Source organism: Eptesicus fuscus, chromosome 21 (genome assembly GCF_027574615.1).
Source record: "Eptesicus fuscus isolate TK198812 chromosome 21, DD_ASM_mEF_20220401, whole genome shotgun sequence".
Lineage (NCBI taxonomy): Eukaryota > Metazoa > Chordata > Mammalia > Chiroptera > Vespertilionidae > Eptesicus > Eptesicus fuscus.
In genome coordinates this window covers 5,421,739-5,443,544 of record NC_072493.1, presented here as the reverse complement: position 1 = coordinate 5,443,544, position 21,806 = coordinate 5,421,739, and the positions used below count along the sequence as shown (strand labels likewise).

The window sequence follows — 21,806 nt, the reverse complement described above, 5'->3', positions numbered from 1 at the left end:
AAAGGCCCTGACAGTCGGCAGAGGGCCTCCGAGCTCACTCCTCAGGTCCCGGCGTCTAGCCCCTCCTCCTCCTCCTCAAAAACGCTTCGGTGACACACGCGGGGCCGCGGAGGGAGGGGACCCAGCCCACCCCACGGCACCGGGGACACGGCTGGAAACACAGCAGATGGCCTCCTGCTGCCCGGGCCCTCAGCTCAGAGAAGCTGGGAGGCAGTTCTAGAAGCACCAGCTCTGAACTCATTTCCAAATGTCACCTCAGTGACGAGATCACGCCACCTGGTGACCTGAAACATTCTGGTGGAGAACACAGATTTACCGAAAACAAAACTCCAGAGAAAGTCGCGTGCCCACGCTACCGTCCCCCAAGCAACACAGCGGGTCCTTCCCGCCTCAGCCACGCCGCCCATCACCAGGCAGCACTGTGCTGACCTCGCTGCCTCCTGGCCCGCCGGCCAGCCCCCCACAGCCTGGGGACAGGCGCACCGGACCAGCTGTCCACGCCGACCCAGGCAAGGCGCACGGGCGCAGCGACCCTCCAACCGCCGAGAAGGCAATGCCCGGGGCTCACAGCGCCAAACGCAAAAGGAGTGGCCCTGGCCCGAGGGCAGGCCCAGCCCCGGCGGCCACATCCCTGGAAACGGGCTACCTGTCCTCTGTGGTTTCCCGATCGCGGGCAGTCAGCCGGCAGGAAGTGTCCAGCGCAGAAAGGAGGCGGGTGACGGGGGATAAAAACGGAGGGCCGTGGCCCTGGCCAGTGTGCTCAGTGGTTAGAGCACCGGCCTGCAGACTGAAGGGTCTCGGGCTCGATTCCGGTCAGGGGCATGCACCTCGGCTCCAGGCGAGATCCCCAGCCCCCCAGGCGGGCGTGTGGGAGGCAACCAATCGATGTGTCTCTCTCACATTGGCGTTTCTCTCTCGCTGTCCCTCCCCCTCCCTTCCACTCTCTCTCTTAAAAAAAAAAAATCAACGGGAAAAATATCCTCGGGTGAGGATTACCAAAAACAACAACAATGACAAAACCCGCCGCAATCAGGGAGCAGGCGCGGCTGCGGGGAAAGCGGAACCCTCCCCGAATGGCCCAGGACAGCCACTTCCGTCCACGGCTCCCTCTGAGCACAGAGCCCGGGAACCTGCCGTCCGCGGTCACACACAGCTCAGCTCGCCGCGAGGGGCGGGGGCGGGCCTCAGCGGCGAGGAAAGTCCTCCCCAGGAGTCAGGTGCTGTCACGCGGGGGCTCGCCTCCCAGAGCAGCGCCACGGCCCCCTGCCGCGCTGGGGACTCACCGCAGCCATTTCCACTGACTCATCGTCTGACTCATTCACGGTGACAAAGGGGAAAAACCAGGTACAGATCTGTGTCAGCAGCAGCCCTGGGAGGTGTTGGGAATTTCTCACGGTGCATGAACTGCGGGCACGGGTGGGGTCCCAAGACCCTGCTGCTTACGGACCCAAATTTCCTCGTTAATGAAGTCCCCAGCGGGCTGGGTTAAGGGAGGGAGGTGCGCTCAGCAGGGCTTCAGCAGCTCAACTTGCGCATCCAATGTTGCCCAGGCCCCTGGTCCGGCCTCCATGGCTACGGGAAGAGGCTGGTGTCCGGAGGGAAGGGACCGCTGGGCCCAAATCTCATACCTGTGATCTCGGACAAGGTTCCTAAGCCATTTGCGGTGTGTGAATTCCAGATAACTTCCACCTCACAGCACTGGCGTGAAGTTTGCTTTAAGAGATAAAGTCCATGCCCTGGTCGGGTGGCCCGAGGGCCACCGGTTTGATTCCCAGCCAGGGCACATGCCCAGGTGCAGGTTCTACCGGTCTCCCTCTCCCCCTCTCCCTTCCTCTCTCTCTACATCCATGAAAACTCTCCTTAAGAAAAAAGATAAATTATAGTATTTAACACATGTCCGTTTCAGCTTTAAGATTCCAAATATTTGTTAAATTAAATATATGGCCTCAAAGTTTAACCTAAATTGATTATTAAAATAGCAACTGGAATTGCAAGTTATAAATGGGTGGTGAAAAGTCATTTAAAAAGTCCTAACCTTTCCTTTTTTAAAAAACAAACAGACTGGTTTTAGAGAGAGAGGAAAGGAAAGATAGAGAGAGAGGAAGAAAGAGAAATTGCTGTTCCACTTATGTGTGCATGCATTGGCTGAACCTTGTGTGTGCCCTGACCGGGGATCAAACCCACAACCTTGGTGTACCAGGATGATGCTCTAACCAGCTGAGCCACACCAGCCAGGGCCGAGAAGTCTAATCTCGAACAACCCCCTCTTTCACCCATTCTTCCTGTTACTGAGCATCATGTGCCAGCACCACTGACCTTGGGGGTCGTTCGGAGAACAGAACAGACATGGTCACCTTCTCCATGGAACTTACAGGCTAGAGTTCACATTTCACATTGAAGCAATTAATTTAGAATAAGGGTTAATCTTGTCCCAACTCTTAAAAAATTTAGAGGTGAAATAAACATAACAAAAAACAATCCTTTTAAAGCGAACAATTCCGTGGTATTAAGGACACAACCCCCACTTATATCCAAAACATTTCCATCGCTCCAAAATAAAACCCTACCCCAGTAAGCAGTTTCTCTCCAGAATAAGTTAATTTTAATTACTGATATTTTCAAATCAATCTACACCAAGCTGTAAGTCTGTCTTCTTTGTAAAAATGGTGCTTTAAAACTTACACATCTCGTGAATTCAAAGAAAGTGGAACCCTCCCCAAACCATCAGTTTTTTAAAAATTAACGCGAGTCAGCTTGTGGTTTCCCCAAGAGCACTGATTCAGGGGGTTTCAAGGGCAGGAGGGTACCCAGGGCGTTAGGGAAACCCTGGGAGTGTGTTGGGCTGTCACATGACTGGGGGGGGGGCACTCTGGTCACAGTGGGAGGGGCCAGATATGCAAATTGCCCTGTCTTGGATATACACACAGCTCCAAGCCCCAACAGCCCTTCTGAGAGATGCACTACCACTCCAGGAAGCTTTTAAGGAACATGTCATTATCACCCTGGCTGGTGTGGCTCAATGGATAGAGCACCGGCCTGTGGACTGAAGGGTCCCAGGTTCGAGTCTGGTAAACAGCACATGTCCGGGTTTCGGGCTCCATCCCCAGCAGGGGGTGTGTAGGAGGCAGCTGATCAATCATGCTCTCTCATCATTGATGTTTCTCTCTCTCTCTCCCTCTCCCTCTGAAATCAATAATAAATTTAAAAAGTGTCATTATCAACACGTACCCTAGGTTAATTTGCATTTCTTATTATTGAACAGCCATTTGGGAAATCTTTCCACAAACAGGAAAATGACAAAGGGTCAATATCACTCACAATCGAGACCTACATTGTCTATCATCATTTGGCTCAGAACATGGTGACACCGAGGAACGGTGCTGGCCGGCGTGACTGCAGCCGCACTTACACTTCCTGAGATAACGCGCAGCTGTGGCCCTCTGCTGGGCTTCCCCCAAAGGCGCTGCCATACACAGCGAATGACAACAAACAGCCGTGTGCGCGAGTCGGACAAGTGCGTGCGTCCGTTACTGCCCTGGGGTAGTGATGGGAGAGGCGGGCCCTTTCTTCTTTCCTTTTTTTTTTTTTTTTGACAGCAAAGGACAGAATCAATAATCCATTCAAAAAATAAAAACTAAAAAGAATCCTCTTACTTTAAAAAATGGACACTAAAATAACTGTGGATGAAAGGACATAGTTGAGCCTGGCCAGGAGGCTCAGTGGTTGAGCATCGACCTATGAACCAGGAGGTGACGGTTCGATTCCCGGTCAGGTCACAGGCCCGGGTCGATCCCCAGGTGGGGGTGTACAGGAGGCGGTCGATCCATGATTCTCTCTCATCACTGATGTTTCTGTCTCTCTCTCTTCCTCTCTGAAATCAATAAAAATACATTCTTTAAAAACCTAATCATTTAGAAGTCTCCGTGCTGCTTATCACTGGGCAAAGCGAGGTGAAAAGACACGTCCCATCATCTCCTGCCCCCGACAGGCAAGGCCGCCGGTGGGCCAACTTAGAACTCCACACGATGGAACAGCCAGGCTTTCCAGGGAAGCTCAGACCCACTCGACACCCAGGACCGTTCCCCCAGTGCACGCAGTTCCGGGCGCTGCTGGGAACCAGAGCGAGCGCGGCCGCGTGGACTTACGTAATCGCGACGTTGCTCCCGTCGATGACGATGTGCTTCAGATCCGTCCTCCCCGGCTCGTTCTTCAGCTCCAGCTTGTAGGGCACTTTCAGGGTGTCTCGGAACCTTTGCACCCCTGTCACCGAGGAGTCGATGTGATCGGAAAACCCGGCCGAGAGCCCCAGCGGGGGCAGCGGCGTGGCAGGAAGGGGCTGGCAGTTCGGCCTGGACTGCGGGGAGCCGAGGCACCCGGCCCGGCTCTCACAGGCCGACTTGAGATGGTTGGGGAGCAAGGCCTCTCCGTGCGGCTGCACCCCATTCTCGGGGAAAACCGGGATCCTGGGCTGGTGACCTGCCCCTCCTCTCGAAACAAAACTGGGGCTGGAGGGGGCGACGGAGGGGGCAAAGCCATCGATTTCCAGGTCCATGTTCCCGACGTAGTTGGGGTGCGGCCCCCAGGGCTCCGGCCGCTGCTCCATCGGCCCTGTTTTGAAAGTGTTCATCCTGCAGTTCGAGGTACACGGTTTTGATTCCACTTTGAACGGTAACGGAGGAAATTTCTTCACCGTATTTTGCTGTGCGTGGGTTTGCGTTTTCTTTGGGGTGGAGTCCACGGTGAACTCGTTGGTGCTGCTACAAACTCCCCTGTGTTTGGTTTTGCTGGTCTCGGGGTGCCCGGGGCCAGGCGCAGGCTCCCGCCCTTCCTGGCACCGCCTGTTCTCCTTCTCGATCTCCTCCAGGAGCAGCAGGGGCTCGGCGGACGGCCCGTACTCCCGGATCACCTTCTCCACGGTGTCCTGCGAGTAGCCCATGGTTCTGAAGAAGTTCACCAGGATGTTGTGCTCCATCTCCTCGGTGGTGTCTTTCCCGTCGGGGCTCACGCCGTCTGGCTCGCCGGGCGCCTCGGACAGGTCGACGAGGACAGCTCCAGCGTCCGTCTTCGTGTCCGTCTTCCCGTCGGGCGCCAGCTCGCCCCCCTCCATGCTCTCCAGAGAAAACTGCTTCTTGCTGTTCCGCTCCTCGGAGTCGGAGGACCTCCGTTTGTGGCAGGCCCTGCCCTTGCCGAGCTCGTCCTCGGGGGCCAGGCCGTTGACGGGAAGGAGGAGCGCGTCTTGTGAGCTGGAAAACACGGTGTCCATCTGTTTCGTGAGCTCGGACACGGGGGTCCCGGCCCCGCTTCTCGCCTCCTCCCGCAGGGCCGCCCCGTCGACGCTCAGCCCCGTGGCCGCGCTCTGTGGGCACCCCGTCTGTGCGGACTCTCTGATTTCAGGGACGTCATCGTCCCCCGCCTCAAACAGGGTGTCCTCCCCCAGCGTGAGCGCCAGCAGCTCCTTCTTCAGGGACGTGGGCAGGAGCAGCAGGTCCATGGTGTAGCTGTCGGCGCGCGCCTCCACGAACTGCTTGAACTCCCGCTTCACCTCCGACTCCTTCTGGCAGCTGGGCAGGCCCTCGTGGCTCTCGAAGAGCTTCACGAACTGCTGGACGTGGCTGCGGGCCATGACCACGGCCTCGGCGCTGCCGCGGATGCCCAGCAGCCCGACGTCCAGCACGCAGAGGTCGGCGCAGGTGTCCTGGATCAGGCTCTTGAGGAACAGGCCCTGCGCGCCCACGAAGATGCAGTGCATGGCCTTGGGGTAGTGCTCCCGCTCCTCCAGCTCGGGCTCGCAGACGCCTTTGATGTACTCCTGCAAGAGAGGACAGGGTCAGCTCACAGCGCCTCGGCACGCAGCCCGGCGGCCCGCGGCCAGCTGCCGCGCCGCGCACAAGGGGGAATCAGGCCCATAACTGGGGGAAGGGCGTGACGCAAACAAAACATTTACAGGAACAGTCGTGAGTCCGGACGGCCTGGCTCAGGGGTTGGGCGTGGACCTAGGAACCAGGAGGTCAGGGTTCGACTCCCGGTCAGGGCACATGCCCAGGTTCGGGCTCGATCCCCACTGGGGGGTGTGCAGGAGGCAGCGGATCAATGATTCTCTCTCATCATTGATGTTTCTCTCTCTCTCCCTCTCCCTTCCTCTATGAAATCAATAAAAAAATATATTTTTAAAGAAATAGCAGTAGATTGTTTAATATTTAGGTAACCATTGGAGCAAGCAGCTAATACCAGGAGAGCGGAGTTGCCCCTAGAGACTGGGGGGCAGCAGACACCCCTGAGCCACCTGACCGCTTGTTTGAACCGGGGCACAGCTTGTAGTTTTAACAAGACGTGAGCAGGGAGGCGCATGGCGGGCCCCATGCTGCCGCGGGACAGCTGGGCCCTCATCCCAAACTCTGCCCCATTCTTGTGGAGACGAGGAATCCCAGCGGTTACGAAATACCGAGGGATGCATCTTTGAAACAATTATTTCCTATTATTCCTGTTGCTTTTCTGGATTCGTGTCATTGAGGACTGTTCTGCCAGAAGAACTGCCCAAGGACTATTTCATCTGTAGCTGATGAACTGTACACGCAGGACGCTCCCAGCCCTACACAGCCACAAGAAAACGCAGACGTACACCGGCCGCTGAGTCACACAGGTAGCTGCCCCGGTTCGTGAAAAACCCCGACTCTGAGTTTAAAAAAAAATAGACCTTATTTTTTAAAGCAGCTTTAGGTTCAGGGCAGAATTGAGCAGGTCGAGATTCCCCACAAGCACTTTTAAAAACCATCATCACAGCAGTCCATGCTCCCATCACCGTAATCAATGAACCCATAGAAAATACCCTAAAACTGCCGATCTTTTCTGTTATTTACCAACAGACCGACTCGCTTTACGCAGCTTCTACAATCCCTTTCCAGCAAGTGGTCCTCTCTGGGATGCATCCAGATGCTATTGAGATCGTTGTCTTTCGGAGAAAAGGGGATCATGCTGGGTCCCCAGGAGCCATGGCTGTGGGTGGCAGGCACAGGGGGGCTGGCAGAGAAACGCCCATGGAGCAGAACCGTCTGGCGTCGCCCCCGGGTACCAAAACTATGGCTGCAGTGCCAGCTGCAGAGGTGTTCTGTGTGTGTGTGTGTTTTAATGTGTTTTTATTGACTTTGTTTTTCAGAGAGAGAGGAGGGGAGAGGGATAGACAGACAGAAACATCAATGAGAGAGGGACATCGCTGATTGGCTGCCTGCTGCCTGGCCCCGAATGGGAGTCGAGCCTGCCCTCGACCTGAACCGAACCTGGGACCCTTCAGTCCGCAGGCGGACGCTCTAACCACCGAACCCACCGGCCAGGGCCAGCAGCATAGCTGTGAGGAAGAGTTGTGTGTGTGTGTGTGTGTGTGTGTGTGCGTGTGTGTGTGTGTGTGTGTGTGAGTGTGTGCGTGTGTGAGTGAGTGTGCGTGTACGCGCCCCAAAGACAGGAGTAATTTGTCCCTTGAGAATTACTCAACTTTTTCATTAATAATTGACTTTTGAGAATTACTAAGTAACAACAATTGATTGTTATACTCAAGTTCAGAGGTAAGCAATAAAGTATACAGTATTACTCCGTTCTAGGGGACGTCTGGCCGTCACTTGGATGGATAAGAAAGGTTCTGTGGACCCAAATAGCTACCATTTGCCTTTGGCTGTATTTGCTATCTGAACATTTGAATGTTAGTCAAAAACTGTCTCCTCATCCTGCAATATTCATACTGTGTTTTAAAAAAATCTTTATTGTTGAGAGTATTACCTATGTCCCCTCTTCCCCCCACTGACCTCTTCCAGCCCTCCCACCCCCACCCCCGGCTCTCACCACCCTACAGTCTGTGTCCATGGGTTATTGTTGTTGTGCTTTTTAAAATTGATTTTAGGAAGAGAAAGGGAGGGAGGGAGAGAGAGAGAGAAAACATCAATGTGAGAGAGAAACATTGATCGGTTGCCTCCCATCAGGGATTGAACCGGAAACCTGGGCATGTGCCCTGGCCGGGAACGGAGCCTACCACCTTTCCGTGGACGGGGTGGTGCTCCGCCCACTGAGCCACACCGCCCGGGGCTTCCTGTTGTTTCCATTACTCAGGCTTTTAAGAAAAAAAGGGGGGGGGGCATATAACATATAGAACAACCCCCCTTTCACGTGGCAAAATGAGTTTTATTCGTCTACCTTCTACAGTCTCAGCTCTTCTCAACTCGCACATCACGGCACCAACCTGGAGGGACTCGGCCAGAACCAGGGGGACCCGAGGGGCCGCCGGAGAGCCTGCAGGTGGACTGGGCACCCTCCCAGCATCGCCCACCTCTGGTCACGGCACACGCAGGAGGCCCTGCCGGCTCGCCCCCCTGACCTCGTGTGGTTGGAAGCTGGTGCCTGGGCGTGTGGAGGGAACGGCACAGGCGCACCTGGGAAGCACCGGCAGCGGCACAGGCACAGGCACAGAACAAGCTCAACCGAGCCAGAGAGGTCAGAGGCCAGAGCCAGAGAGGTCAGAGGCCAGAGCCAGAGAGGTCAGAGGCCGGAGCGACCGGCTTGGCTGTCATGAGCGTGGATCTGGCCAACGTGGGCGGCTGCCAGGAGGGGAGCTGTGCCTGGCACAAGGCAGCAGCAGACGGTCGAGGAAGAAGCCACACAGGCCAGGAAGGTCTCGGCACGGGGCAGAGGGGTCCCTAACCCGGCTCAGACCGGCCGCCCTCACCCCGCCGCACACTGCAGGGCCGACGAGACTCCGCACACAGCGCCGCGTTCCCTCTCGGGAAAGGAGGAGGGGTGACGGCGACGTCCCACAGAATGTATGTGATGAGGCACCATCGCAGCCGTGGGGAGTCAAACCTTTAACCATCATTAACCACAGGTCTGTAACAGGCCGCCCCCGTTTCTGTCTGGCCATCTGCATTAATAACACAACGCTACAGATTTAATAATAAACCCATTAGCCATTTTCCCAACGCACTTCTAACAGGCGCTTTCTCCATCTTCCTCCTCAACCTCGTTTCTAAAATGCTACCCCGTTCTCCCCAGGAGGGGGTGCTGCTGCCCTGGGGTAGCCTCCCCGCAGGCTCCCCGGACACAGGACGGCCACACGCAGAGTCTACCGTCCTCCACCGGCGCTCAGCCTCCTGACCCCCTCACTCCCTCTCTCACCAGCGTCTCCCGGCCCAACGTCAGTCCCGGCTCTCTTCTCACTCTTAGGAAAAGGCTGTTTCTTGACGGCCCAGAGGCCAACACGGGTGAGTCCCTCCAACCGCCTCTCCTGGCAGCCAACCGCTCAGCCCCTCGGGCATTCTGCCTCCTGCCTTCCAGCCACAGGCCCTCCCGCCCGCCCTGCCCACACAGGGGGCCACTCCCCCATCCTCCCAGCTCCCCACTTTCTGAACAAGTAGCCCAAACTCCATTCCACTGCCACCCCCTGCCACCTGGATTCTGGCCCCATTCACACGGAACCCTTTTCCCCAGCAACAGGCAGTGCAACCAGAGGCCTCCATGTCCGTGAGCGCCCGGGAGTGCCATCCCACTGACCAGCGACTCCCGCCTTTCCCGAGACCCACGAGCTGCCTCTCACTTCCCACTTGTCTGACAGCCCCCCACTCTGCTGCCTCTTCCTCGGCACCTGAAGTGCAGACACCCCCCAAGGTTCTGTGGGTCCCCCCTCCAGCACACGCCCATCGCCGGCTGCCGGGGAGCCCCGGGGAACAGGCCCGTCCCCTCCAGCCTCCCCGATGCCACCCTAGGCGGCGGGCTCTCAGGGGCGTTTCTGAGGCGCCTCGAACCCACAGGTCCCACTGGAGCCCTCAGCTTCCCGCCTGCACCGGGCGGGTCCCTTTCAGTGCAGCGTCGCCGGCAATCAGCGCTTCCTTCTCATCGTGGGTCCCCGTGGACTCGGGTCCGGGGACACAGTGACCTGTTGCTGCGCTCAGCCCTCTGCTCCCCTCTGGCCAGTGTCCAGGCGGTGGGAGCAAACACACCCGGTCCCATTCCCCACGCGGACACTTCCTCCGCGCCCGCTGCTGTGGATGGGGGTTCGAGACCCTCAGGCCCGCACTCAAGTCCTCTGTGGTTTCCATTCTGACAAGCTGCTTATTCCGGGAGCCCGATCTGACCTTGCCCTTCCTCCCTCCCTTCTTTCCTTCCTTCCTTCCACCCTGATCCAAAAACACATTCCAGAGGAGGTGGGCGGCCACTGGGGGAGGGACGCTCATCTGTTTTCTACCCACCGAGGAGGCATCTAAGCACCTTCACCAGACAGAGTGGGCCCGGCCTGGGACATGTAACAGTGGGTCCTGAGCAGGGAGAACTGCTCTGCGGGGGGGTGGCGGGGGGGGGGGGGGCATTGGCAGTGTCAGGGCACAGCTGAGGGGGTGCTCCTGGCACCTCAGGGCTAAGGCTGGGCATTCTGCCAAACACCCTTCAATGCCCGGCACAGCCCCACCACCAAGTACCTCTGATGGAAACGTGGGCAGAGCCGCTGCTGGGAAACCCTGGCCATTAATTAATACACGTCAAGGCAGGAACTGAAAGTGTGGGGACAACCGACAGGACCCTATTAGCCAATGTTGCCCCAAAAAACGTAATAATAATAATAAAAGAAGAAGAAGTGAGGGAAACACAGCTGGCACGCGCCCAAGTATCGGTGATGCGGGTGACACTGTTTAAGAAAGGGGCTGAAGTGACCAGAAGAAGGCGTGTGCTCCGTTTCGATAAGTGCGCACCGTTCAGAAACGCTATCTAATCCTTCTAACGAGGGCAGGAGGGCGGCCTCCCTAACCAGGGAGCACTCCCTGGCCCGCCCACGGACGACGCGTTGGCGGGGAAACGGATGTCTGACTCACCGTTCGCTGCTGGTTTGGGCCAGGACTGCGATGCTACGTGCTAAAACGTGGGCGTTTGTCCAGCAGAGATGCCAGTGACCTCAGTCTGGTGGGAGAGATAGCCCCAAAGGTCATGGTTTCACTGTCTCCAAGAACTAGCCAATCCTATAGAATAAAAGGCTAAACTGACCGAATGGCAGAAGGACTGGTCACTGTGACACGCACTGACCAACGCGGGAGCTGCCCCCGGTGGTCAGTGTGCTCCCACAGGGGGAGCGCCGCTCAGCCAGAAGTCCTGAGCTGGGCTCGCGGCTGGTGGGCGCAGTGGCGGTGGTGGGAGCCGCTCCCACCTCCACGGCAGCGCTAAGGATGGCTGACTATCAGCTTAGGCCTGCTCCCTGGACATCCCCTGAGGGATCCAAGACTGTGAGAGGGCGCAGGCCGGGCTGAGGGACTGCACGAATTTCGTACACTGGGCCTCTAGTTTGTATATAATCAAGCAATTGTATCCCACCATTTTTTTTCTCTCTCTCTCTTTAGTGCTGATAAAACTCGGATTCTCTGTCCTGGCTGGTGGCTCAGTGGTTAGAACATACACACCTAAGGGTGATGGTTCGATTCGCGGTCCAGGCCGCGTACCTGGGTTGCAGGTCCCATCCGGGTCCCTGTCCAGATGTGTGCGAGACGCAACCCATCGATGTGGCTCTCTCACATGGATGTTTTTTCTTCTCTTTCTCTCTCCCCCCTCCTTCCCTTTCACTCTCTAAAAAGCAAGGAAAAAATATCTTCGGGTGAGGATTAACACACACACACACACACACACAGCTCTCAGACCCTCAAACGCCCTCTGAACCCCACATTCCTGATGGTTCCCTCGTCCATCAGCTGCCCAGCTGTCCGAGTCATGCTTATTACTCGAAAGTGTCGAGCCCGGGCAGTTGGGGCAGTTCTGTGGGACCTGGCGTCCGTGCGAGCCCACCGCGTGGAGCTGTCACCCGCGTGCCGTGCCGGGGAGGCACTCGGCGGCCCTGCAGCCCCGGCACGTTTCATGTTGGCGCCCAGAGCGGATCCCAAGCGGAAAGAGAAGATCCGGGTGCTCCTTCCCGCTGTTCCTTGCTCTGTGGTTCTGTGTTTGCTGTTTCCTGGCTCTGGGACGGGGATGAGGTGGGGGGGCTGCCCAGTCTGCAGGGATCTGACTGCGGGGAACAGGGACCGTAAGGGAACCGGGCTGGGCTCTCCGCTGTGCGAGCGCCCGTCCCAGGACCGTGAGTGAGGGGAGCCCTCGCAGGCGGAGCGCAGGGCCGGGTCGTGCTTTGGGAATGGGGGGCTGGGGGGGCCTGAGGGGCTGGGGGGCTTTACTTTGGACTGTGGCTGAGAGTGTGGGAACAAAGAAAGCCGCAGCTCTCCGCGTGCTCCTGCCTGAAAACGAGAAGTGCCTTTACCTCCCATGGTGAGTGGGAATGCTTCCGGCTGGAGGGATGTTAATGAGTTAGGTTACAATGTTTCTTTTCTTTTTTTAAAAAAAAATATTTTATTGATTTTTTACAGAGAGGAAGGGAGAGGAAGAGAAAGTTAGAAACATCGATGAGAGAGAAACATCGATCAGCTGCCTCCTGCACACCCCCTACTGGGTACATGCCCTTGACCAGAATCGAACCCGGGACCCTTCAGTCCACAGGCCGACGCTCTATCCACTGAGCCACACGGGTCAGGGCACCAAGTTTCTTAAAGAAGCTCGGTTCTAACTGGCTTATAGAGAACAAGCCTTGCCTAACTCTGTTCCTAGAACTCGCAGCAAATAAAGAAACTACGCAGCTGGCACTGATGTGTGAGCCCTTCTAGGACCCCCCCACCCCCACGCCCAGAACCTCAAGTCACAGAAACGAATACTTCGAGAGCATTTTAATTTTTATTCACATCCTAAACACAATCCTTAGAATAACTGTTGGGATTTGATCAATTTGATGCTAATTTTAAAATAGAATCCTCCCCCGGATGTTACTAGCCTGACAGCAAAGTAACAGCTTCATTTCTTAACCTGAACTACACCAGGCTGATCACCGGACACTGCGAACGGGAGGCGCAGGCAGGACGAGGTGCCGGTGGCCGGCAGGCGGGGAGGCCCAGCCACAGACGCCAGCGCAGCCGCCGCTCCGCAGACACGGACACCGAGGGTTCCCGCAGCCCGCGCTCAGCAACGCTGTGACCACTAACTCTGTCAGCCCCAGAGGAGCCGAACCTCCCTGAAGTGGGAAGGAACCCCTTAAAGTGACAGTGAAAAGGATAATTCCGTTTCTTTAACCAAAAGGCTTTTCCGGTTGTTTCCATAGGACATGACCTTGTGTACAGAAGTTCTTTCATTAATTATATAAGGACCCCCCCCCCCATTTTGTTCTTGGATTGAAAAACTGCTGACTGTATACAAAGCCATCGGTTTAGTACAACCGGAGCAAGCAGTCCTCGACTGGACTAAAACCCGGGACACGAGCTGGTAAGCCGAGAGGGAAGGAAACCAGTCGTGAGCAGTCACTGCCCCTCCCCCACAAACTCAGGGTGAGCACCCCTTATTTCCACACGCCAGCACAGCCCCACAGGACCAGCCCCGCAAAGGGGCTGAGCCAACCACCCCTTCTTCAGAACCAGGGCGAGCTAGAAAATGCCATTCCTGGAAATGCAGAAGGGCCGCCGGCCTCCTTTCTGGTAAAGTCAAAACAAAAACCCGACGTCACCACCCAGCGTGACATCGAACCGTTTCCGCCGTGGGCGCATCCACTGTTCAAGAACTCAGTCAGGAAACCAGGGACCAAAAAAAGAATTAAAAATCAACCAGAAAAGGCATAAACAAACAAGAGAACCCAGGTGCCAGGTTCTTGTAGACGGAGATGAGAGACCCTGCAGCCGGAGCCGTGGCAGGCCTCTCCACAGACCCGCTCGTCCCCTCCTCCTCCTCTTGCTCTGCAAATGTGACCTCAGAACTCAGAGCTGGGTGAAGGCCAGGCACCAGCTCTCCCAGACCCTCTCCTCCTCTCGTGCTCTTTTCCACACGTTAAACGTGTGTTCCCAGGTGCAGTCATGTTGTGAGTCCTCCGAACTCCTCCCGCAAACTCTCCCGACGGCTCTCCGAGGCCCCTGGCTATGCCCCCCGGGCTCCGCGCTGCGTGAGGCTGGGCCTGAGCTGGCAACGGGCTGCAGGGCGGGCAGCAAGCTCAGCGCCTGCAGTTCGTGTGCCGCCCACTCACGTTCAATCCCCGCTCCTTTGCCAGAGCTCCAGGGCAGGATCCTGGCCCACCAGCTACAGGCTGGCACCGACACCCCGCGCTGGTGCCCTCGCCTTGCAGCACCTCCACGTCCCTCTCTCCGCCTCTCTAAGTGGAAAGGGACACGTCCACCTCACGCAGGACCAAGGAGCCGCCCCCCCCTGCCCCTCCCCCATGGCTCCCCATAGCCAAGGTTCTGAGCCCCAAATTCCTCTCTCGCCACCACCTGGAGGCGTCTCCAGTGCTGACTGACCTTGCCCTCTATCGGCACCCCTCCCCGCGCCCAAGGGGACACAGGCCCCGGTCTGGTCCCTATCCACCCTTCGCTCTGCCCCCTCGCAGGCCCAGGTCACGGACATAGGGGGTCAGTCTTGGACGTGCTTGGACTGTCCTAGCCCAGAGGCTCACCTCTCAGAAACACCGCTGGGCTGGGGGCCTTTGCCTTGTGGGCTGGCTCCCCAGCACCCAGTGGGCGACCACCACCCACCTGAGCATTTCTGGACCAAGTCCTGCTCCGATTCAAGCCATCGCACCGTCCATGGCCCGCCCTTCAGGCCCCCGGTCCTCCCACAGCTCCTCCGCATCGATCCCACAGACCACTGTCTCCCAGGCGCCCCCCCAACCCCCCGGACTTCCTGAGACAGGCCACCAGGCCCCCCAGTGCCCTCCTCCCCACAGCCCACCCCCACTCCTCCCTCTCCCACCCCTAACGGAGCCCCCCCCCCCGCCCCCGCCGCAAGGCCGCCAAGAGCCGAAGCTGGCCCACCTGACACGTCGCTTAGCATGCGGTTGGTTTTCTTTGTAAAGAATGTGTGTAGTTGATCAGATGTCACTGGGCCCATGCGGACCCTGTACCTGGCTAGTATGAAGCCTGGGCACCTGCCCTCTCCCTCAGGACACAGCGAGCGCCTGTTCCCGTTCCTGCCTACCGCCAGCCACCTCCTCACACGGCCGCCTAACCCAGGAAACATCGCCATCGGTGGCTTTGATCTAAAGCAAGAGCTCGAACCCTTCTCACTCGCCCGGCTGAGCTCCCACCAGCCTCCTTCCTCCCCCACTGCCCGGCCCCCAGGGTCCCACCTGCTTTGCATCTTCCATCCCGTGAATGAGGCCTGAAGGAGGCCGCATCGCGCAGGCACTTCCACTTCCTCTCGGATGTTCGTCCACAAGCTTCTTTGACTTCTTTGCTTGCACGTCTGCCCGCCCCTCCCACGGGCCCTGGGACAGTGCCCTCCGCTGCTTTCCTCTCCCGGCAGCGATGTTGCGTTGATACACGGGAGGCTCTCCCCAGTTCAAGGCGGGACGTGGCCGCGGGCGACGGGCCTTTCCTTGGGAATGTACACGGGGGCATCACTCTCGCTCGCAGCCCTCCAGGCCTCGCCACGCCTGCCTCTGGGACAAGTCCCGGCTCTTCAGCGGGCTCCAGGGCCTGTGCCCAGGCGGCCATGCCCTCCCCGCCCTCCGCACTCAGGCCTGTGAGGAGCCGCAGTCTCGCATCGTGGTGTGATTCTGCCCTCGCTCTTCTCTGGAGAGCTCTCTCTCGCTCACCCCCGCACCCCGATGGGCAGAACCAGCTCCCTCTCCGCTGTCTGTCACTGCATGTCCGCGGTCACGTGTGCCACCCTGCGCGGTTTGCTTCCAAGTGTCCCCCCTGCCCTGCTGAGCTGTGGGCCCCTGAGGTCAAGAGGCAACAGTGAGTGCATTTCTTGGCACATTTCCTTTATTTTTTTTTACTTTTAAAGTATATTTTTATTGATTTCAGAGAGGAAGGGGGGGAGAGAGAGAGAAAGAGAGAGAAACATTAATGATGAGAATCAGCGATCAGCTGCCTCCTGCACGCCCCCCACTGGGGACCAAGTTCACAACCCAGACATGTGCCCTGACCGGGAGTCACACCGTGACCTCCTGGTTCCTAGGTTGACGCTCAACCCCTGAGCCAGGCCGGCCAGCTGGACACATTTTCTTTAAATGTCAGCTGCTCAGCCCCACCAAGCAACAGGCAGTCAAGGTGCCCACCATCTTTCTGACACCAGGGCTGTCCTCTATCCCGGTCCCAGCGAAAACCTTGTCCCCACTCCCTCCCGTGTCGCTCACGTGAACAACGTCCCTCCCACAGCTGGGGCTTCTTGCCTCCAAATACAGACCTTCAGACAGGCCCGCCCCGTGGGAGCCCTCAGACTCCCTAATGAACGAGGCTGCGGCCCGGCTCCCCAAGGCTCCCCGAGACGCCGTGCTTCCGGCCTTTGCTCCAGCCACGGGCACCTGGGAGCTTCCAGGCTCTTCACAACCAGCAAAGCCGCTTCCTCCATGAGCTTCCCTCTGACAAAGGGCCAACGCGCCTGCCCTCAGTGACCTCCAGGGCATCACTGGCCACCCCGCTCCTCACCTCCCTCTAGCCCCCGGGCCCCAACTAACTCCGTCTCCACCTGCCCCTTAGCCTGTGCGGACCGGGGACGACACTTGAAAAGCCCGAAAACCCAGTGCTAAGCCGCTGGATGCGCCCAGGACGGTGGCCCGCAGCTCAGGGTAAGGGCGCCCAACCAGCCAGCCTAAAACCGCGGTCCTCCAGCTCTCCTCCCCCCACCCCTTCTCCTCTCAGCGAAACTCACTGTAGATGCTGACGTTTGCTTTCCTGTTCTTAACTTTAAAAATCAAGTTAATGGTTTTCTCTCCCTCAAAAGAATGTAAAACAAACTGCAAGGCCAGTTAACAAACACATAAAGCCCTCGAGCAAGAGGGTTTCTGGCAAAGGGAGGGTGGGGCCGTGAGGAACACGCTTCAGAGATAAGCGGGCAGGTGGCAGGTGACGCAGGGTTCCCAGACACGGCGGGACACACCTTTTCCAGTGCGCTCACACCAAGGGGTGCGGCAAGGACAGCGAGAGGACGGGGTGGCGGGTCTGGCGAGGTGGGCAGCCAGTTTCCTTTTGGGTCCGAGAAGCACTTTCCACACTCGGGGAGAGCCCAGAGTCAGGCCGAGCTGGAGCGGGCAGTGTGCACGGGTCAGACTCCAGGGGAGGTTTACCTGGAGGGCGGCTCAAGTGTGTAACTCAGAGGAGGGGTCCAGAGGGAATGAGATAGGCAACAGAGGCCCTAGGAGGTCCCAGGGCAGGAGAGGGGCTTTTGTGAGGGCTGCCACGGGAAGAGGGGGACAGGAGTGAGGCAATGATCAGGGGGCAGGGGGCACCCGCCCGGAATGAAAGCTGATCTGCAGCAAAGGCGCGGGAAGGAGGTGGCGGCGCAGGCAGCTGGCTTCCCTAAGGGACCTCAGGGCTCCGTCAGGCCAACCTCTGGCCCAGGACTGGGAAGGCGTGGGTCAGCTGTCCGGAAGTCAGACAGATGGTTTAGAAATGGAAGAACAGGAAAGCAGATCTGCTCGGACAGGACACCTACAGTGTCTTAAGTCACGCTGGGGAGAGGGATCGATCGTGCAGGTAAGCGTTCTCTCCCCTCTCGGCATGCTGAAAGCAAGCACCCTGGCTTTTAAGCCCTAGGAAGTCAGGGGTTACAGCGAGGCTTCAGGGCCCCATGGCATTTCTGAAGTCCAGGCGAAGGGCTCCGGCGCCCCAGGGACTCCCCATTTGGGAGACAGGGTTCTGGAAGCAAACCGCGGAAAAGCCTGGGAGGGCGCCGGGGAGGGGCACTCCTGGGGCTGTTTGGGGCTTGAGGAGGGAGGGGCGCGCCTCCAGTAGGTGTAAGACTAAAACGCTGATCTAGAAGGTGAGTCACCTCCTCAAAAGTTTCAGTTTCCCCAGCTGAGAATTTAAAGAGCGGAAGAGGGGAGGATAAAATCGCCCTCTGGGTTTCTAGGGTCCGCAGCACCCGCTCCCGGAGCAGAGCGCGATGTGGGATGTGCTAGAACCAGCAAGTGAATCAAGTCCTAGGTAACATCCACGACAAGAAACGACGCTAGTTTTAAATATTATCATTAAACACCCCCATCTCTTCTGGATACTCCCTGAGTCAGATCTTCAAAGGGGCCTGAAACCCCTGAAAGGTCCAGCCCCGCGCACCCCCAGTCCTGCGCATCTCCAGCCCCGCGCACCCCCACCGGCGCTGCGCATCTCCAGCCCCGCGCACCCCGGAGGGCGGGGGAACCATAACAACAGGCAGCAGCGTGGCCCGCGCACTCGCGGCCAGCCTCGCTCCGCGACAGCCCAGGGAGGTGGGCGCTTTCGTCAGCGCCCTGCACAAATGGGGAAACTGAGGCGCCCGGGATGAAACCGCTAGCCAAGGTCACATGACCCGTGGGCTGAACACGCAGGTCGGCGGGCTCCGAACACTGCGCTTTAACCCGCGCGCCGGCCCGGGAGGCGGAGTGGGGCGCCCAGGGACCCCGATCGCGCGGGGCCGGGAGGCGGAGTGGGGCGCCCAGGGGCCCCGATCGCGCGGGCCAGGGGTGGGAGTGGGGCGCCCAGGGGCCCCGATCGCGCGGGCCAGGAGTCGGAGTGGGGCGCCCAGGAGCCGATCGCGCGGGGCCGGGGGTTGGAGTGGGGCGCCCAGGAGCCGATCGCGCGGGGCCGGGGGTTGGAGTGGGGCGCCCTGGGTCTCCGATCGCGCGGGGCCCGGAGGCGGAGTGGGGCGCCCAGGCCCCGATCGCGCGGGCCGGGGGGCGCACTCACCTTGGCGCTGTGCACCGCCTCCTGCGCCCCGCGCAGCTGCAGCCAGATGCGCGCGGGCAGCGGCTCCTCCGCGCCGAGCGCGCCCAGCACGGCCAGGCTCACGCCGAACAGGCCCTCGATGCGGCCGCGGCTCCGCTCCAGCAGCGCCGCCTTCTCCGCGGGCGCCGTGAACTCGTCCAGCACCAGCCGGGCCGCCATGGCGGGCGCGGCCTCCCGCGGCGGCGCCGGGGTAGGGGCGGCGACCCCCCCTCCGCGCGCGGCCGCTGTCCCCGAGCCCGTGGCGGCGCGGCCCTGGGCCCTCGCCCCGCGCGCCCGCCGCCCGCCGCCGCCCGCAGGCCCGGCTACACCATCCCGCCCGGCGCCGGGCTGGGCCACTGGGGCAGGGCCGCCTCCGCCCCTTGTCGCCGTCGCCGCGGCCCGCGCCGCGCATGCGCCCCGCGCGCTGCCGTCACTGGGGCTCGCCGCTCGCGGGGGGCGGGGGACTGGGGCCCGCGAGGCGACGGAAGGCGACGTCACCGCAGACGCCACGTTTGTTGAGGGCAAAGCCCGGGCTCCGGAGGGACTTGGGTGGCGTTCTTTGAGGAGGACAGAGCCATCAGGTGGATGGAGCGTCCCCCAGGGACCAGGAGCTCCTGGTTCCATTCCCCGGGTTGTGGGCTCCATGCCCAGTAGGGGGCGTGCAGGAGGCAGCCAGTGGATGTGTCTATTGATGTTTCTCTCTCTCCCTCTCCCTTCCTCTCTAAAAATCAATAAAAACATTTTTAAAATAAAGGAGAATTTACTCTTTAAAAAAACCAAAACACCAAAACATGCTTCCGGATGACCTGTTGGATGGTGAACTTCTGGTTTTGCAGGTGGGGAAACTGAGGCTCAGATCTAGGAGGCAGGACTGACCCAGTGGCACACCAGGGATCTGGCTGGCCTGCAGACATCCTGACACCGGAATCAGGGCGCTGGAGATTGGGTGATCCAGCTTCCCATCAATGGATGGGAACATAGTTCTGACAGAGGGGGCAGCTGGACAGGCATGCGCCCAGCAGGGACAATGGGCCAGGGAGGAATGTCAGCAGGCAGAGAGTCCTGGGTGCCTAGCAACGGGCAAACCTGGGAAAACATAAGTCACAGGCTGGGCCCTTACCCCAGGGTGGCCTTCCCTCCCCTGGCCTGTCGCTGGCCCTGTGGTAGACCCCCTTCGAGGAGGAACCAGGGGCGGGGAAGAGCCTCGTAGACTCCCATCCAATCCCTCAGCACCATCCCCCACGCATGAAGCCCTCGAACAGTGAGGTTCTGACACACACCCACTAACCAGAGGAACGAAGCTGTGGGTCTGCTGACCACAGAGACAGGGTTTGGTCAAACTAGAGGTAACATCTAGGCCTCAGCGTGTTTCAGCTCCAGGCTCAGGAAAGCAGCTGGCATCAGGCCCAGATGCACTGCCTAAGGATCATCAGTGCCTGTCCTAGCGCTGGCATTTCAGTGGAGACCAGCACCCGGAGGCGACACACCTGGGAAGCTGGCAAATATTCTGTTGAGACTCTCCCCCAAGACCTCCCCTAAAATTCCAACCTTTAGAAAATAGATAAAAACCCTCAAGACAAGGGCCCAATGTACTCGCTCACTCTCCTCTCTCACGCCCTCCCTGTTCCCCCTTCTTTCCTTAGGTGCCTACCCTTTGCTGTCTCTCTCCTGAGCTTCGAGGGCCCTTCTCTCCTCTGCAACTTGTTTCCTGAGTCCACGAGGCCCAGCTGGCTCACTCCTTCTACCTCTGATTTTCTAAATGAACTTCTTGCGTCAGAGTTCTTGCTCTGAATTTTCTTAGGCGAACTCAAGAACAAAAGTCTAATACATCATTGTTAACAGTTCCCCATCCCTCTCTCCTTTCTCTCTTCCTCTCTCTCCCCCTACCCATCTTCCTCTTTCTCTCTTTCTTCTTTTCTTTCCTTTCTCTTCCCTCTTTTCTTATCTCCCAAACCCCCTTTTTTTTTTCACTAAAAATGGTAACAGAAGCCCGGCCGGCATGGATCAGTGGTTGAGTGTCAACCTATGAACCAGGAGGTCACGGTTCAATTCCAGGTCAGGGCACATGTCCAGGTTGTGGGCTCCATCCCTAGTGTGGGGCATGCAGGAGGCAGCCATTCCATGATTCTCTCTTATCATTGACTAGAGGCCTGGTGCACGAAATTCGTGCACGGAGTGGGGTTGTCCCTCAGCCCGGCCTGTACCCTCTCCAATCTGGGACCCCTCGAGGGCAGTCAGACATCCCTCTCACAATCCAGGACTGCTGGCTCCCAACTGCTTGCCTGCTTGCCTTCCTGATTGCCCCTAACCACTTCTGCCTGCCAGCCTGATCACCCCCTAACCACTCCGCTGCCAGCCTGTTTGCCCCCAACTTCCCTCCTCTGCCAGCCTGGTCACTCCTAACTGCCCTCTCCTGCAGGGTTGATCACCTCCAACTGCCCTCCCTTGCAGGCCTGGTCCCTCTCAACTGCCCTCCCTTGCAGGCCTGGTCCTTCTCAACTGCCCTCCCTTGCAGGCCGGGTGCCTCCCAACTGCCCTCTCTTGCTGGCCATCTTGTGGTGGCCATCTTGTATTCACATGGGGGCAGGATCTTTGACCACATGGGGGGAGCTATATTGTGTGTTGCAGTGATGATCAATCTGCATATTACTCTTTTATTAGATAGGATAGAGGCCTGATACAGGGGTGGGGGCCAGCTGGTTTGCCCTGAAGGGTGTCCCTGATCAGGGTGGGGTTCCCTTGGGGCATGGGGCGGCCTGAGTGAGAGGTCTGTGGTGGTTTGCAGGCTGGCCACGCCCCCTGGCAAACCAAGTGGAGGCCCTGGTATCTGGAATTTATTTTCCTTCTACAATTGAAACTTTGTAGCCTGGAGCGGAGCCAAGCCTGGGGCTTCCTCCGAGGCCGGCAGCCATTTCTGTTGGGGTTATCATTGAAACTTTGTAGCCTTAAGTGGGTGGGCCCGGCCAGGGTGTGCAGAAAGCTTTGCTTCCCCTGTTGCCACGAGCAACCCTGGCCTGCTCTCTCAAGCTCCATTCTGCCGCCATTTCTGTTTGAATTTGTTTACCTTCTATAATTGAAACTTTGTAGCTTGAG

General features: G+C 58.6%; 2 protein-coding genes across 4 annotated transcripts in view; both read right to left on the bottom strand.

Moving 5' to 3' along the window:
• N4BP1 (NEDD4 binding protein 1) overlaps positions 1-19,137 on the bottom strand; it is a 28,799-nt gene extending 9,662 nt beyond the window's left edge. For all 3 annotated transcript variants that reach the window (XR_008554923.1, XM_054710469.1, XM_028126902.2), the window contains exons 1-2: positions 18,696-19,137; positions 4,146-5,809 (exon numbers count right to left, since the gene is read on the bottom strand). Coding sequence is in view for 2 of the 3 variants with exons in the window: in XM_054710469.1 (XP_054566444.1) it covers positions 4,146-5,809; positions 18,696-18,893 (1,862 nt within the window). In the remaining variant the exon portion in view is untranslated. The remainder of the gene's footprint in view (positions 1-4,145; positions 5,810-18,695) is intronic.
• SIAH1 (siah E3 ubiquitin protein ligase 1) overlaps positions 1-21,806 on the bottom strand; it is a 265,381-nt gene that overhangs the window by 55,064 nt on the left and 188,511 nt on the right. The window lies entirely within an intron of this gene.